This window comes from Podarcis tiliguerta (genome assembly GCF_965153285.1).
Source record: "Podarcis tiliguerta genome assembly, chromosome: 11".
In the NCBI taxonomy this organism is placed as follows: domain Eukaryota; kingdom Metazoa; phylum Chordata; class Lepidosauria; order Squamata; family Lacertidae; genus Podarcis; species Podarcis tiliguerta.
This window is the reverse complement of record NC_139544.1, coordinates 52,547,229-52,559,971: the sequence shown is the minus strand read 5'-3', so window position 1 is coordinate 52,559,971 and position 12,743 is coordinate 52,547,229. Positions and strand designations below refer to the sequence as shown.

Below are 12,743 nucleotides of genomic sequence, written 5' to 3'. Positions count from 1 at the left end.
TAAGAGAACTCTGTTTATTTTAAAGATTACAAAACTTGTTTCAACTTCTTTCAAACTTGGCAAAATTAACTTCTGTTACAAAGTGGCGAGATTACAAATTGGAATACTGATGTGGTTCAAAGAGCAACGCAAAACTTGATCTGCCGTATTGGAGGGGGTTTGGATGAGGTGGTGGTGCTCCTCATCCAGTGTGGTGTAGTGGTTAAGAGCGATAGATTTGTAATCTGGTGAACCAGGTTCGATTCCCCGCTCCTCCACATGCAGCTGCTGGGTGACCTTGGGCTAGTCACACTTCTCTGAAGTCTCTCAGCCCCACTCACCTCACAGAGTGTTTGTTGTGGGGGAGGAAGGGAAAGGAGAATGTTAGCCGCTTTGAGACTCCTTCGGGTGGTGATAAAGTGGGGTATCAAATCCAAACTCCTCTTCTTCTTCTCCTCCTCCTCCACCTGGCTGTGCTGGCACAGGAGCTTTTCCACAGGAGAACGCCCCATGGCACCTGCCCAAATGGAAGCTACTTCCAGTGTTCTCCCTGCTGGTTGTTGCCAGTGGAACACACCAAAATGCGACGGAGGGGGTAGGGCTGGCTGTGCTGCTGTCACATGATGGCGGCTGCCCATTCTGGCCTCTTCACTGTGCTAGCATGGGGGCTAGTGTAGCATACAGACATTTCCCTCTCTTCTCTCCCTGCTTCCCTTCCACTCTGGCCAGGGTGAACTGCAGGACTGTGGATGCCGCAGTGGTTGCACCACTCCTGTTAAGTCCCACTGCTGCTGGTCAGGGGTTTGGAATGCAGCCACAGTCTCAAATTACCTTACATGTTTTCTCCTTTTCACATCCTTGATTGATATTTCGTTACATTTCATTGTTGATTTTACTGCAATTTAATTAGTGGGGAAATTTGATATGCTTTGGGTTGATACTCAACCCTTAAGTTGAGTAGGAATGTAAGTCTTGAAAGCTGTTATCATTTGATCCCTAGTGTTGTGCAAATGATTGGATTGAAGAAGATAAGATACGAGCAGTGGAAACATGGCAAAACTTACACACATACACACACACTTGCATGCTCACAACTGTGTAGATTTGTGTGAGTGCAGATTTGTTTGTGCAAGTATGTGGTCAACAGTTTAGCATTAGAAAACATTTTGAAATTCAGTTCTAGTTCCCATTGTTGTAGAGAGAACTTGTCTGTGCAGTTACCTGAAGTACGTACAGAAGTCAGAAGACTGAGAAATGATTTAGTGACTTGATAGTGAAGAGTTAATGGAAGACCCCTGGGTATAGGGCGGTATATAAATTCAACAACAGCAACAGCAACAACAATAATAATAAACACTTTACAGTGGTCCTGTTTGCTCATCTGATTACTACTACTCTGTGCATGCTGGATAACACTGTTCATGAAAGTATCTACCATTGAGTATCAACATGTGAAAGTTAATTCTTTTTTCGTTTAAATAGTTTTATTGAGTTTTCAAGAAGTAGGTAAATAAGTAAGCAGAGGAAGTTATCTGTTCAATAAAGTATGTTAGTACATCTGCATTACAGGCAACATCTATTTATGTGGGGGTTATGTTCCGGGGGCCCCTGCATATAACAGAGACCATGTTTATTGGGAGCATCACGGAGGGGCAGTGGGGCTTGTATAGCCCCCACGCATCAGCTGAGCTGCTCAGCAAGCCCTGCTGTTCCTCTAGTGGCTCAGCTAAGTGTTTCTTCTTCTCAGGCTCTTGCACAGCTGGCACATGGGGCAGTGGCTGCTGTTGCGCTACCCTGCTCATCAGCTGTTAGGTGGGGAGGCCTCAGCAAAGCCCCACTGGGCCTCCAGCTCACAAGAAGACCCTCCCCAGAGCCCAAAGAGGATGTGTTCCCCATTTCCAGGTTCCACTTTTGAGATCCCGGCACCACAAGATTGCACGCAAATAGAGCGAATGTAAATGGGGAGTTTTCTGTACATCATTGCACTTCACTTGTTCAGTAAACAAAAAGACACGGAACCACCATGACGAATAAACAAACTAACTTATGTGGAAGTTAATACTAAGATTTTCAGACTGTCATTTAAAACCTACCCAGAGGAAGAAAATAAGCCCATGCACCTCCAAGTATAACTTAGAAAAATGCTGTCAAGCGGTGTCTTTTTTGTCATTAATTCATACGCATGTAAATGAAAGAATAGGGAATCAAACAAGATCCACTGCATTACAGTTTGTTGGGGTGGGGGAAAGGTGTATGTAGCCCATACTTCTATCAGCACTGATATAGTTTGATCCACAGCCTTCTCTTAGCTTGCATGCTAGAACTCTGTTCCCTGGCCCATTCACACACGCTGCAGAACATCCACAAGTTATCTCCTTGTTCTAGGTTGTCTCTTCCCACCTTACAGGTTTGGGGCATATAGAGAAGTTCCATTTATAAGTTATTTGGCATTAAGCAGCCGGTGTTAGTAATGAACCATATTTTGTGTCATGGCTTCCTGAAGGTGCCAAAATCAAAGAAGTAATTTTACAAAATAAAGGGCAAAGAAGGAGAATTGTGATGCTAACATCTGTCTAATGAAATGATAACTCATTTTATTTTATTTTTTTTATTAGAAATGATAACTCATTTTAAGGCAGGTATTAACTGTTTTACATTTTGCCAGGTCAACCCCCCAGTATGCTGCCAGGTAGCCACAGTGATGGACTTTTGCAGATTGCTTCAGGGCCTCAGCCAGGGACACAGCAGAATGGCTTTACAGCTCAGCCCGCTACTTACCACCACAGTAAGTATTATTTATACCGTACATCAGTGTTTTAAGGCACTGGTAGTTTTTCAAATGAAATGGAGCAGGGAAGGGGTTTCCTAGGTAAAGCAAATTGATCAGACTTTCCTACTCTGCATTTTTAAGACAGTACAACAACATGGACTGGGAGTCGAACTGCCGCCTATACACCTACCATCCCTCACCATCAGAATGGGCATCTTCAACATCATCCACCTATGCCCCATCCTGGACATTACTGTAAGCACCCTTTTATTACCGCATTGAGATGCACTTACTTTTTGTGCAGCATCTTGGTGGCTGCAGGAGAGGCAGTAATGGTGCAGTGGGCTTGGACCAGAAAGATCTGACTTTAGGTGTTTGCTCAGCTACAGAGGCCCTTGTCTGGTCTCGGGCAGGTCGCTGTCTCTCACCCGAACCTACCACACAGGAAAGGAAATGATATGGGAAGGGTGGGATATAAATGTAATGAAACAAAATAAAGAAAACTCCACGCATGTTTCTGGTAGGCATGCTCATCTCTTATTCTTCTGTTTAACAAACTGAAAGTGTTTGTACAAACAGCACTTTGAGCAATGGTTGGGGTACTATTCCACAAGTCGTTTCTGCCTTACACATTTGGGCATTCTCTATGTGTGTCTATAAAGGCTGAGTTATCTGAGTTTATGTATAAAATTTGCACTGTACATGATCCCCCCACTAATTTCTACTGTCTGCCCTATTTACTGTAACTAATAAATCCAAATATTTAGTGGTCATTTGTTTTTGGAGGATGCAGGGACTTGTGAGGAGAGTAGACAAAGAATAAGCACCATGACTGTATTTATTTATTTATTTATTTATTTATTTTTAGGGCCAGTTCATAATGAACTTGCATTCCAGCCACCTATATCAAACCACCCTGGTAAGTGCATATAAAGAACATTCAGTTGAATTGGTGTTCTTCTATGAGCTAAGAAAGTCAAATTGAAAGCAGCTTCATGCTCCCTTTAAAATCTCTTCTACCATTCATTTGATGTATGGGCAACCTTTAAAAAATATATGTAAACTTTTTTAAAGAAACCTGTGAAAAACGTTACAGTTTTGAAAGCTTTAAGGAAATAATAATAATAATAATAATAATAATAATAATAATAATAATTTATTATTTGTACCCCGCCCATCTGGCTGGGTTTCCCCAGCCACTCTGGGCGGCTTCCATAGAAACCAAAAATACACTAAAATATCACAGATTAAAAACTTCCCTGAACACGGCTGCCTTAAGATGTCTTCTGAATGTCAGGTAGTTATTTATCGCTTTGACATCTGATGGGAGGGCGTTCCACAAGGCGGGTGCCACTACCGAGAAGGCCCTCTGCCTGGTTCCCTGTAGCTTTGCTTCTCGCAATGAGGGAACCGCCAGAAGGCCCTCGGCGCTGGACCTCAGCGTCCGGGCAGAACGATGGGGGTGGAGACGCTCCTTCAGGTGTACTGGGCCGAGGCCGTTTAGGGCTTTAAAGGTCAACACCAGCACTTTGAATTGTGCTCGGAAACGTACTGGGAGCCAAATTGAATAAGCTCCCTATTTCTAGAGGCACACAGTGAAGAGATTTAGCAAAAGCTTGAACAACTATGTTCTAGAAGTTGATTCCCTATGTTCCTTCTCTGCTGCTGCTTGTTTGCCTGGTGCTCTGCATTCACTTCTCTTCTCTTTCTTCCTCCTCCCTACTCCTGGGGGGATAAAAATCAGCCCCAGAATACTGGTGTTCAATTGCCTATTTTGAGATGGATGTCCAAGTTGGCGAAACATTTAAAGTACCTTCAAGCTGCCCAATTGTTACAGTTGATGGATATGTGGACCCTTCAGGTGGAGACCGCTTTTGCCTCGGACAGCTCTCCAACGTTCATAGAACAGAAGCCATTGAGAGAGCGAGGTATGTTTTGTTATTTCCGGAAAAGTAAGCGACCAAAATGAACAAGGGGCTGGAGCGAATCTGTGGGGAAAGGTTGCAACATTTGGGGAGCTTTAGTTTAGAAAAAAGGCAGGTACAGAGGGAAATTTCATGTAATGAAGCTAAATGTTGGGATATTCAAGACAGACAAAAGGCAGCACTAATCCCAGGATCCCTGTGTTACCAACAGTTGTTTTGTGCAGTATTAAACATGGAATTGTCGCTTTAAGGTACCACAAGACTCTTTATTGTTTTTGCTGTCCACAGATTAGGACTGCTATCCTACTGGAAATTAATGTTTTTTAAGTATCCCTCCCCCTGAAGGAGCTGCCTACAAACTGAACTGATTTTCTATATAACTGTTTCCCCTTCTTGCATTGAGTGGTCTGGTCTTTTTCAGGTTGCATATAGGCAAAGGTGTGCAGCTGGAATGCAAAGGTGAAGGTGACGTGTGGGTTCGGTGCCTCAGTGATCATGCGGTCTTTGTTCAGAGTTACTACCTAGATCGGGAAGCAGGGCGTGCGCCCGGCGATGCGGTCCACAAAATTTATCCAAGTGCATATATAAAGGTTTGTGTGAATCTGTTGGGTGGCAGTCAATATTTCCTAGAAGCCTTTCCTGACTTGTTTTTTTTCTTTTTACTGTAATTGTGTTTGGCATTGCAAGTAGAAGGGAAACAAGTTTTTATTTTCTAAGAACAGCCTATAGGCAAAATAAGAATTGAAATATAAGCTTATGAAGAGCAGTCTTAGGAAGGGGTGGGAAGATAGAGACTATTCCTTTGAGGTTTGCTGCTGGGCTCACAGACATTGGATTCATTCATTCTCTCTGTAAGCCATGAGACCCACGATCAGATTTAAAACCCTTGATTAGGCTTGATGACTTCAAACATCAAAATTAATCGTTTTATGCAAGTTGATTTTTGTGAGATGTTGACAGGTTGCCATTTTAATTCTACCTATAATGTGAGCTGTTTTAAGAACTCAACCCATGCTCATGCCAACATGTATTTGTGGCCTTTCTCAAACTTCATGAAATCAGGCTGATCTCCCTTAATTTGTGGAAGGAAAATAGATCTGACCCACGTGTGGGTATTTAACAAAAGACTTGGCTGGGCGCCTAGATTCAAAACATGAGGGTTTGCACACTCTCCAGTTAGTTAACAGCACAGTGTGGAATATTGGTTGTTAAACCCTTTTGCATATCCCGTTTAGTCTACCATAAAATGCTTGCCCCGCTTTCTACCCTTCTTGCAATGAGCAGTCCACACACTGTTATAAATAAGTTTAAAATGTTCTAATTACTAAATCCAAAACTGGTTCATGTATTATTCCATGCAGCAGCAAGGAGAGCACAGGTAGATTACTCCTCTGTGCAAAATACAGCATATAATTTCAAACATGTGGTCTGAACTTGGACCAAGTTCATACACATCCGTCCTGGTGGATTACATGGCAGCAAGAGAGTTTGAGAAAGGGATAGAAACAGCTTCCCTTGTGGAAGAGAAGGGGTGTGACCTAGCTGAGACTAGGAACAAAACTCTTGTGGTCTTAAAACCTTCATGTGTTAGCTAGCACTCATGCATGCTTGTGTTGGGCTGCAGTTTCCCAAATAATTTACCATAGATCCCTACTCTTTCCCCCAAATTCACTTCCACCCCCTTCAGCACTTTTCCCTCGCTTCGTTCTTTTCCTATACCCCCAACCTTAATGCTTCCTCCCCAGGGGCAGCTGTGTGTGTGCTTCTGTCTTTCCAACATGTCACTTCTCCAACATTCAGTAGCCTCAAACCATGTGGTGTAAGTGTGCTGTTTATGTTGTTGCCCAGCCATTCATTATAATTCTCATGTGCACAAATAGTTTGGTCTGATTTGGTGCCTAAGTTGCCTGTGTGCCTTTTCACAGAAGCCACCATCATTCAGTGTGGTCCATGATCTTCTGTTCCTGAAGCATGTGGCAGGAACTTAACAAACAGTTGCTACTCTATGTAGTAACAATCCCTACACAGAATACATTTATGTGGCTTCTTCTGCATGATTCCTGGTGTCCGCCTTCGCAGTTTGCAGCGCTCTTGTTGTGTTTTCCACAGTGCATACAACCAGTGGCGTCAGAATCTTAGAAGGAGATTCTTAGAAGGAGAACAGCAAAGGGAGAGAACAGTCAGCTTTATGTTCTAGAAATAAACTTAGCCAGACAAGTTTGTCCTAATTTTTTGAGTTACCTGCACTTTCTGCATTGTGAAAGCCTTAAGGGGTGGGAATTCCCAGTTGTTTTAATTTTGGTGGGTGTTCTCTCAAAGACTAATTTGTAATCTCTGCTGTTTCTTTTTTAATAAGGTGTTCGATTTGCGTCAGTGTCACCGTCAGATGCAACAGCAGGCTGCTACAGCACAGGCTGCAGCTGCTGCTCAAGCTGCTGCAGTTGCAGGAAATATTCCTGGGCCAGGATCTGTAGGAGGAATCGCTCCAGCCATCAGTAAGTGGCATATAAAAGTAAATTACCAGCTTTTCCCACCTCTTTTTGCTATTATGGTGGTGCCCCGCAAGACGAATGCCTCGCAAGACGGAAAACCCGCTAGACGAAAGGGTTTTCCGTTTTGGAGGTGCTTCGCAGGACGAATTTGCTATGGGCTTGCTTCGCAAGACGAAAATGCCTTGCGATTCCTGGGTTTTCCCCCCCCTCCCCCCTTTTTCCCCAGCGCCTAAGCCACTTAACAGCTGTTCGCTAAGCCGCCTAACAGCTGATCTAAGCCGCTTATCAGCTGATCTAAGCGGTTAATAGCCTTTTAGCAGCTAATCCGCTAATCCCTTAAGCCTTTAATAGCCGCTAATAGCCGCTAAACCGCTAATAGCGCTAATCCGCTAATGGGCTTGCTTCGCAAGACGAAAAAAACCGCAAGACGAAGAGACTCGCGGAACGGATTCTTTTCGTCTTGCGAGGCACCACTGTATTCACTTTTGAAAAGATTTTGGCAGGGATAAATTAAATTTGATCATGCCAAACTGTAGTTTTATCTTCCAAATGTGTAAACAAACCATGATTTATAGTTGTTCACTCGTTTCCTTTTTTTGTTCATCACTCCCGTTTCCAGATGCAGTGACCTCTGGAGGCAGACAAATTAATAGAACTGCGGTTTGTCAGTTCAGACAAAACAAACCGTGGCTTGCAACCCTATTGAACCATAGCTTTGCACGGTGTCTGGCTTGAGCTGTACACGTGTCTATCTTGTTTTTCATCAGGGAATTTGTTGTGTCTCCTTTCAACATGATATACCCCTATGGTGAGTTGACAGGAGTGCTGGGTGTGAAAGCATTTACAGAATTCCTTTCCCATGGGAATTCACACGGTGCCGCAGTTTTTGATAAATGCTTGGAATGTCATGTAGCAGGAAACTGGAGGCTGCAGTTCAGATGAGACAGCTATATCTCCTACTGCTTTTTAAATCTGGAAGATGGTTAAAAAAAGTTCCCTGCAGGGCAGAAGCAGGAGATGGTTAGGACCAGCTACGACCTGCTACCAAAATTGGACAAAAGAATCATGGATTCTGTGGGGTAGTGTAAGTTTCTTCTGAAATGCTGCTGGAATGTTAAAGTAAAGGTAAAGGGACCCCTGACCATTATATCCAGTCGTGGCCGACTCTGGGGTTGCGGCACTCATCTTGCCTTATTGACTGAGGCAGCCAACGTACAGCTTCCGGGTCATGTGGCCAGCATGACTAAGCCGCTTCTGGCGAACCAGAGCAGCACACGTGCTTTCAACTGCTAGGTAGGCAGGAGCAGGGTCCTAGCAACAGGAGCTCACCCCATTGCAGGGATTCGAACCACCAACCTTCTGATCGGCAAGTCCTAGGCTCTGTGGTTTAACCCACAGCGCCACCTGCCTCCCGCTGGAATGTTAGGCTCTGTTAAATTGAGCTTTGGCATCAGGATTTAGGCCTTGAGGAAGCTAATAGGACAGTAATAGCTGTTACACATTTGTTGCATATTTTCCTTAGCCAAGAGCATAAATATTTTGAGACTATTGGAAACTGTTGCTGCTCACCCAGCAAACAAATTTTAAATATTTTCAGAAATCTGGGAAGTGTTTGGCAGCAAGCATTGTTGCTGTTAAAGCACCCAAGCCACTCGAAAGCTGGGTTGAGGCTGGCAAATTGCTTACCTGAAACCGAAAGCTAAGAAGGGTGTTTAATGCAGTCCCTGGCTCTTTTTAGGTTTGTCTGCTGCAGCCGGAATTGGCGTGGATGACCTTCGTCGCCTGTGCATCCTCAGGATGAGCTTTGTCAAAGGTTGGGGACCTGATTACCCAAGGCAGAGCATTAAGGAGACGCCATGTTGGATCGAAATCCACCTGCATCGGGCCCTGCAGCTCCTAGACGAAGTTCTTCATACCATGCCTATTGCAGACCCCCAGCCCCTAGACTGAGACCTTGCTGCTGTTCTTAGCTGTTATAGAGTGAGGATGGCGGATTGTAAAATACAATTTTATTAACCGGAAGATATATTTTGCTTCCGTTCTGCTTAATCTTTTAACCAGGTTTTAAAGAGAAAATGTCTTTGCCACCTTGCTCTCAGCAGAAAATAAATAAATCAGAACCTGCAGGAATTCTGAATAGTTTCACACCTTCGGGCTTGTTCTGTAGTTGTGGGAAGCTGACGCCAAGCAGCAAAGTTTTGATTGTGGTCTTGGCGTGATCACTGCTGTGCTTAAGCCTTGGAAATCTCACTTGGCTTGATTAAGGGAACCCCCCTCCCCTGCTCCATTCTCTTGGCGGCATGGATTTTGGGGGGCTCCTCTTAAGCACTTATTCAGCCTGCCCCTTAGCTAGATCCACCCCAAATGAGCAAAATCATGTTGATTATTCTAAAGGGATGGTTTCTGGTGCTGTACTCTGCTACAGCACTGGGGCACGTCTCATAGCAAGGCTCTGTATGTGAAATATTTATGTACACATAATCATTTGAAACACACTAGAAATGGATGGGCTTCGAAGCTGGCACTAAATGTAAATGCAACATAAAATATTCAGCAAGGAGAAACTGCCAGCTAAATTATGTAACCAGTGTGCAATGATACATATTTTCATTACTATTCCCAACTGATTTCCGCTACAGTGAAAAGGCTGTAAAACCTGGACAGTTGAGATAGCATTAATATGTGTTTTACTGCACTTGGAGTGCCATTTCAGAACCTCATAATCATGTTGATGGTTGCATCGCCGAGAATCCAGATTTTATATTTTTTAACATTTCTACTCAGGGCAAGATGGCAAACTTGTTTTTATACCTCTTGGTTATTTTAAGCTCTTTATCCCATCAATGATTTTATCTATTTGCATTGACTTTGTATAGAGAATTTCAGGTAGAAGTTGCAAATGTATTGGCTGTATGACAGATGCAATATTATGCTTTCTCTAGTTAATAAAACTACTGGAAAAAAACTCTCAGCACTCTGATAGAAATTTATCGACAGTTTTTGTAAGTATTTTCCTACGTTTTGAATCCTTTCATCTGGAGTCCTGGATAAAGTTTCTGCCTGAAAATTCTGCAGGAAGCAATGGGAGGGTTTCTCTCCACTTTCCAGCTTGCTTTCAAACCCTGTGGTGTCAGCTGTCTTTCCCCTTTACGTAGGTCCAGTATTATAAGAACAAACGGTGGCAGGAATGGACACTGGCAGTTCCCCTAGCTAGCAGGCATACAGAACAGTGAGGAGCACATCTGGCCTGCAGCATCTCTCCCCTATGCCCAGCCCAGCTCCTGGTATCTAAGTCTCCTGCCTGTATTAGTCTCCCTCCTCAATTCAGCCTGACTTATTTTCTGCCTCGCCCTCCAGTTTTCTATGAAACCAAAGGATTATAAAACTTCTAATCATCTGAAAAGGTGTCCTGATTAATCAGGCAACTTTTAAATTTTATTTTAAAGTTAATAATTGCCAGTATAAGTGCGTACATAAAACTGTAGGTGGCAACCTCCAATTTTAGTGGAGGTGTCCCTCTCCCCTGCTGCCTGAAAAAGGAGTGCTCTGTAAGATGGTGCCTGTTTTTATAACCTAAAGACAAAGCATGGTTTTTCTTCAAAACTATGTTATTCCTATGCAAACGTATGCAGACTTAATTGAGTAATCAATTAAAAGCCATACCATTAATCAACGAAAGAGTTCTTTAAATGAGCAACAGCCCCAATGGAAGTTAAGTAATTTTAAGTACTCAGCATTTTTTAATTCTTCATGTAGAATTTCTTCCCCGCCCCCAAGCTTAAGCAAAAAAACACAGCTTTGCATCTTGTGGGTGGGGTGTGGGTGTTTGAAACTTTGCAATTCCTGGAAGAGAATTTTTTGCCCTGCTCTTAAATGTTGAACTGAAACACAGGGGCTGCTCTAAATCAGGCTCAGCAGAATGGTTAACCCAGCCCCAGATGTAGCCTCTGAATGAGTTAGTCATCAGTGTAGGGCCTGACAAGCACACCAGCTGGAACCCAATGTGTGCTAGAGCTTTTCCAAGTCTGTAAATAGTGCAAGAAGCATCAAAGCAGTCAGACAGGTTTTCCTAGGCGAGTCTCACTTCAGAGATGCAAATGTACCAGTTGCCTTGGCTTTCTTTCAAAAAAAAAAGCATGGGAGGCCTTGTGGGGAGAGTATGTGTGAGTGCCAGATTTTGCTCCCCTCCCAAGTCTATCCTCCGTATACATCTTGGGCTACTTTGAATGGTCAGTGATGGAAGGAGTACCCTGTGTAGCCCCAGTTCCAATTTATGTAAAAAAAAAAAGGGGGGGGAGCCAAACAATTTCTTCCAACCTGGAGACTATGTATATCATGAAAACCCAGAATTGTGTGAAGAAAAATGGAATGCTTCAAACTGTACGAATTATAGAAATAAAGCAAATTTGCATACTTGCCTATTTTGCATAATTCCTCCTCCTCTTGTCACGAGACTGGGCATGTTGGAAAACCTGCATAGGACACCTCCCTTATCCCCTGCTTCTGTTTACAGTCTTTGGGACAAGATACTTTTTTCTTTAAAAATAAGTAAGTAAATAAGTAAGTGGAAGTTGAAATTCTCAGGCTGAATTCTGCTTCTAGGATCTGTATGTGCTTGCATAATGCAGTTGTAGAATTGTGAGGTAATTATGGTCCTGGCACCTTCCTGGTTGTGAAACTCTTCCCTGAGAAACAGCTCTGCTCTAGGTCTTTCAAAGTGGAAAAGAAAACACTCCCCATTTTCAAAAACCTCTGGAGCTGATGTCACTCCTGTTGCAAAATAAAATATAGAGATAGGCTGCGTATAATTGCCTGCTGGGATATTCTTAAGCAAGAACGCCCCCTGGAGCACACACTCACTGCTTGAAAATAACAATTAGCTGTGCTGCACAAAGGAATTGATAAGAGATGCATATTTGGGGGAACAACCCCACTTCTGCATTATTTGGCCATGAAAAACACCTTACCTGCTGTAGATGTTGAGCTGCTGTGATAACTTGCTTTTTGTCTATGGCAGCCAAGGTATTTAGTCTTTGCAGATTTCAATCCGATTGTACCAAGTGGTTTTTAATTTTAACCTTTGTTCTCAGGGGGGAAAATGGCAGTTGTGGATTGCATGAGTTTGCAAATCCTTAAAAGGTGCAGCTGTATCAAGTCTGTCTCAGACTACATAAAGAACAAGCGTTCTTGTAGGCACCTTTAAAAAAAGTTTCATTGGCTGGTTTGTGCTTATGAAAGCTTAAAAAGGTAAAGGGACCCCTGACCATTAGGTCCAGTCATGGCCGACTCTGGGGTTGCGGCTTTCATCTCGCTTTATAGGCCAAGGGAGCTGGTGTACAGCTTCCAGGTCATGTGGCCAGCCTGACTAAGCCGCTTCTGGCGAACCAGAGCAGCGCACGGAAACGCCGTTTACCTTCCTACCGGAGCGGTACCTATTTATCTACTTGCACTTTGTGCTTTTGAACTGCTAGGTTGGCAGGAGCAGGGACCGAGCAACGGGATCTCACCCCGTCACGGGGATTCAAACCACCGACCTTCTAATCGGCAAGTCCTAGGCTTTGTGGTTTAACCCACAGC

General features: G+C 43.5%; 1 protein-coding gene across 5 annotated transcripts in view; it reads left to right on the top strand.

The window, feature by feature from the left end:
* The window catches only part of SMAD4 (SMAD family member 4), a 28,113-nt gene extending 16,531 nt beyond the window's left edge, over window positions 1-11,582 (top strand). For 4 of the 5 annotated variants that reach the window (XM_083402945.1, XM_083402946.1, XM_083402948.1 and 1 more), the window contains exons 6-12: window positions 2,645-2,764; window positions 2,891-3,004; window positions 3,618-3,668; window positions 4,494-4,677; window positions 5,096-5,264; window positions 7,031-7,169; window positions 8,905-11,582. In XM_083402945.1, the coding sequence (XP_083259071.1) occupies window positions 2,645-2,764; window positions 2,891-3,004; window positions 3,618-3,668; window positions 4,494-4,677; window positions 5,096-5,264; window positions 7,031-7,169; window positions 8,905-9,116 (989 nt within the window). In that variant the 3' untranslated portion in view covers window positions 9,117-11,582. The remainder of the gene's footprint in view (window positions 1-2,644; window positions 2,765-2,890; window positions 3,005-3,617; window positions 3,669-4,493; window positions 4,678-5,095; window positions 5,265-7,030; window positions 7,170-8,904) is intronic. The other variant, XM_083402949.1, reaches the window with a different exon arrangement.
* The last annotated feature ends 1,161 nt before the right edge of the window (window positions 11,583-12,743 follow it).